General features: G+C 50.8%; 1 protein-coding gene across 2 annotated transcripts in view; it reads left to right on the top strand.

The window, feature by feature from the left end:
• Window positions 1-3103, top strand: part of Tmem51 (transmembrane protein 51) — a 49669-nt gene extending 46566 nt beyond the window's left edge. For both annotated transcript variants that reach the window (XM_026781770.1, XM_005352883.2), the window contains exon 3: window positions 1329-3103. In XM_026781770.1, the coding sequence (XP_026637571.1) occupies window positions 1329-1737 (409 nt within the window). In that variant the 3' untranslated portion in view covers window positions 1738-3103. The remainder of the gene's footprint in view (window positions 1-1328) is intronic.
• Window positions 3104-3630: the final 527 nt, after the last annotated feature.

Consider the following 3630-nt stretch of genomic DNA (forward strand, 5'->3'; position numbering starts at 1 on the left):
ACAGAGATCTGCCTGCCTCTGCCTCCCGAGTGCTGGGATTAAAGGCGTGCGCCACCAACGCCCGGCTCAACTGATTCTAAGTTGTATCAAGCTGACAACTGCTCAAAGCTAGCCCAGCGCCTTACTCGATGTACTTTTCATTGCTCTGACCAAATGCAGAGTCAGCTTAAGGAAGGAAGGGTTTATCCCGCCTCTTGGTTTGAGGCTAGGGTTCATCGTGGAAGGGAAGGTGCGGCTGCAGGAGCCTAGGACGGCCCGTGATATTATGTGGGAACTCAGGAAGCAGAGAGAGATGAAGGCTGCTGTCCAGTTCACTTTCTCCTTCACCCCCATTTCATCCACACCCAGCCCTGGATGGTGTTGCTCACATTTAAGTCAGAGTGGCTCTCCCGTACTCAGTTAAACCCCTCTGGAAACACCCTTGGCCTCATCCTGCATGTCTTTGGACTTGACCTGGCATGGGTCCACAGGGAATAAAGAAATACAAACACAAGTAAAGCTGGTATTGGGTGGGTGGTACACTCAGATGAAGAGGCACCAGCAACAGCCAGGAAGCTCACCACATTAGGGATTCTCTCTAGGGGAGTAGCCTTACACCGAAGTCATCTGGGGTGGAAGCTGTAGTCAGGTCTTTCTGCTCCTACTGGTCGACCCTAGACCAGGAAGAAGGCCTTGCCATTCCTATGAGTCTGGGACACTGGCATCCTTTATATGCCCCGCCCGTGTCAGCAATACACATTGACTTGGGGCTTCATGCATTCCCTTCAACCCTCACAGATATCCCAGAGATGTGTCTCCTCGGTGCTTCCAAATCTCAATATGGCAATGAAGATGAACCCCTCCCTCCATGGCAAAAGAGTCCTTGTGAATTAATACAGAAGATGAACATACTGGTCCAAAAATAGACAAAGGCCGTAAACAATGATTTCGTAGGTGTTTAACCTCATTAATCCTAGGATACAAACAAAAAGACCCACATTCAGGGTGGGTCTTCCCATCTCAGCTAGCCCAATCTAGAAAGCCCTCAGGGCAGGCTTCTCTTTTAGGGGTTTCTAGATCCTGTCTAGTCCACAATGTCATTAATCACCACAGTCTTGATGTATTCATTCCCGCATCTGTAAAATGGGCAAAGCAAAAGCCCTTACAGTGTGGTTAGACATGGGAACTTGGTTCCTCTATGCTAAAATACTGATGACTTCTACAGCCAACACATGGTTTGCAGAATTGGTGTGTGCAGGTCTAGTACTCACCGGCAACCCCAAGGCTACCTTTTGGGGACTTTTGGTGATCTGAGTGTGCACTAACACCCTGTGTTTGTCGTCCTGCAGCCAGGAGGAGGAGGAGGAGGCCTCCTCACGGTACTATGTCCCCAGCTACGAGGAAGTGATGAACACAGGCTACTCGGAAGCCAGAGGACAGGAGCAGAACCCCAGACTAAGTATCTCTCTCCCCTCCTATGAGTCACTGACTGGACTGGACGAGACGACCCCCACGAGCACCAGGGCGGAGACGGAGGCCAGCCCAGGGCATGCTCCCGACAGGCAAAACTCCAAACTGGCCAAACGCCTAAAACCACTGAAAGTTCGAAGAATTAAATCTGAAAAGCTTCACCTCAAAGACTTCAGGATCAACTTACCAGAAAAGAACGTCCCTCCTCCCTCTATCGAGCCTTTGACTCCTCCGCCACAGTACGATGAGGTCCAGGCGAAGGCCCCCGATGCCCGGCCTCCCGACTGAGTGATCCTGCTGACATCACTCCCTCCTGTCTCACCCTCCACACCGACAGACTGCGCAGAAGCCACTTCAGCCAGAGAGGGGTCAGGACACACTTAGCCACTGTGATGGGGATTCTGGGTAGAGGGAGTTACTAAGGACGGTTCACAGAGCCTTATGTAGCAGGAGCACCGGAAGGATGCTGAGGGCTTGTGATACTATGGACCACAACAAGGTGTGTGGTCATGGCAATCCCCTCCATCTTCCTTCCCAACTCGGGACCGCTGGTGACACACTCCTCTTCTGAGCTGGGACAGGATCCCTAGCGACCGTGTAGACGGAGGTTGTCTCCTTTAGCTTTCCACCACAGCTGCTGTGTTTCAAAAAGAAACCAAGTGTTTTGCTTGCTTTCTTCACTGGAACCTTGAACAGGCGGGGAAATAGGCTCAGCTTTGGCCAAAAGGACACAGAACTGTCTTGTGAATACAATGAGACCATGTGGGGGGTGAGTTGTCCGGGAGGCCCCTTGGGGCCGTTGGTGCTGTCGGTTCTTTGAGGGTCCAAGGCCTGATGACCTTCAGCATGTGACGTGTGAGGTGGTTTCTGAATAGGTACACTGGTCTCCCGTGGCAAGAGAGGAAAAGCCGCTGTTGGTGTCTTCTTGGAGGTCACGCGGCTGGGTGTTTCATAATAAAGTGTTTTATATGTAGCACACCTGACCATCGAGTCATTTTAGCTGGAAGATACTAATAATAACAGCTAGTCAACATGAATACTTAATTCACAGGGAGCTGTGCTCTGAGGAACAGAGGTGGTACCCCATGTCATCTGTACCCAAGTCTGGTGCCCTACTGTTCTGCGGACTGGTTCCCTAGCTTAGGTCAGCCCGGGCACCCCGTATTGTACCACTAACAAGGAGTTCTGAGTACAGACCGTCTGGTTTCAGAATCTGAGTTCTTACTCTCCTTGCTGAGTAACGGAGGCCGTCCTGTCAACCCACAGGTCACATAGAAGGCACTGGTAGCTTCGAGCAGGCCCCCATCCCCTCCCTAGGCAACCCTGGAAGGAGCTCAGCCTGTCACCTCCCCCCAGCAGTGACTGGACGTAGATAGGTCCTCTAGGAGGACACACTGTCTACAGTGCGGTACACACCACTGTGAAAAACCCCAGGGACCACACACTGTTAAAGAAGGGAACCGGAACTTTGGGGTCTAGATCTTGGCCCTGGAGGAAAGCCTGGGAGAGACTTGAGTTCTAAGGATTCTTTCTGTTATGGGTGGCATGGAGTGACCTGTTGGGAGCCACACGGGCACCTTGGTATTTGAGGAAGAGAAAGTCTTTGGGCTCTGAATGTTTCACAGCAAGTTCTGGGAAGCTAGATGGGAAATCACGGGCTTGACCCCAAGCCAGACAAATGACATTAAAAGGCACACATCAGTGTGAAAGTCTGAGCTGGGGATGTGGTTCAGTGGGGAGTGAACTGGGTTCACACACAGAAAGCCCTGGGTTCGATCCCCAGCATCACATAAACCAGGTTGGTAAGGCACACCAGCAATCCCGGCACTCAGGAGCTGGAGGCAGGAGGATCAGGAATTCAGGGTCATTGTCCCTGAGTTCAAGGCTAGCCTGAGCGACCTGTGTCAAAACACAGGATGTGTAAAAGCAGAGTCTGTGTGTGTGTGTGCATTTGTGTGTGTGAGAGAGACAGACAGACAGAGATAGAGATGGAGAGAAGAGGGGTTGTAGGGTTTTTTACTTTTCATTTTTTTTTTAAAAAGAAAGAGGAAGACTAAAAAATGTAAAAGAAAAAGAAAAACCTCATTCTCTTTCATTTCTTCTTGTCACTTTTTTCTTTGGATGCTAAGGATGTAATACATCACACACCATCACCACCACCTCCGCCAACACCACCATCAC

This window comes from Microtus ochrogaster, chromosome 10, assembly GCF_000317375.1.
Source record: "Microtus ochrogaster isolate Prairie Vole_2 chromosome 10, MicOch1.0, whole genome shotgun sequence".
In the NCBI taxonomy this organism is placed as follows: domain Eukaryota; kingdom Metazoa; phylum Chordata; class Mammalia; order Rodentia; family Cricetidae; genus Microtus; species Microtus ochrogaster.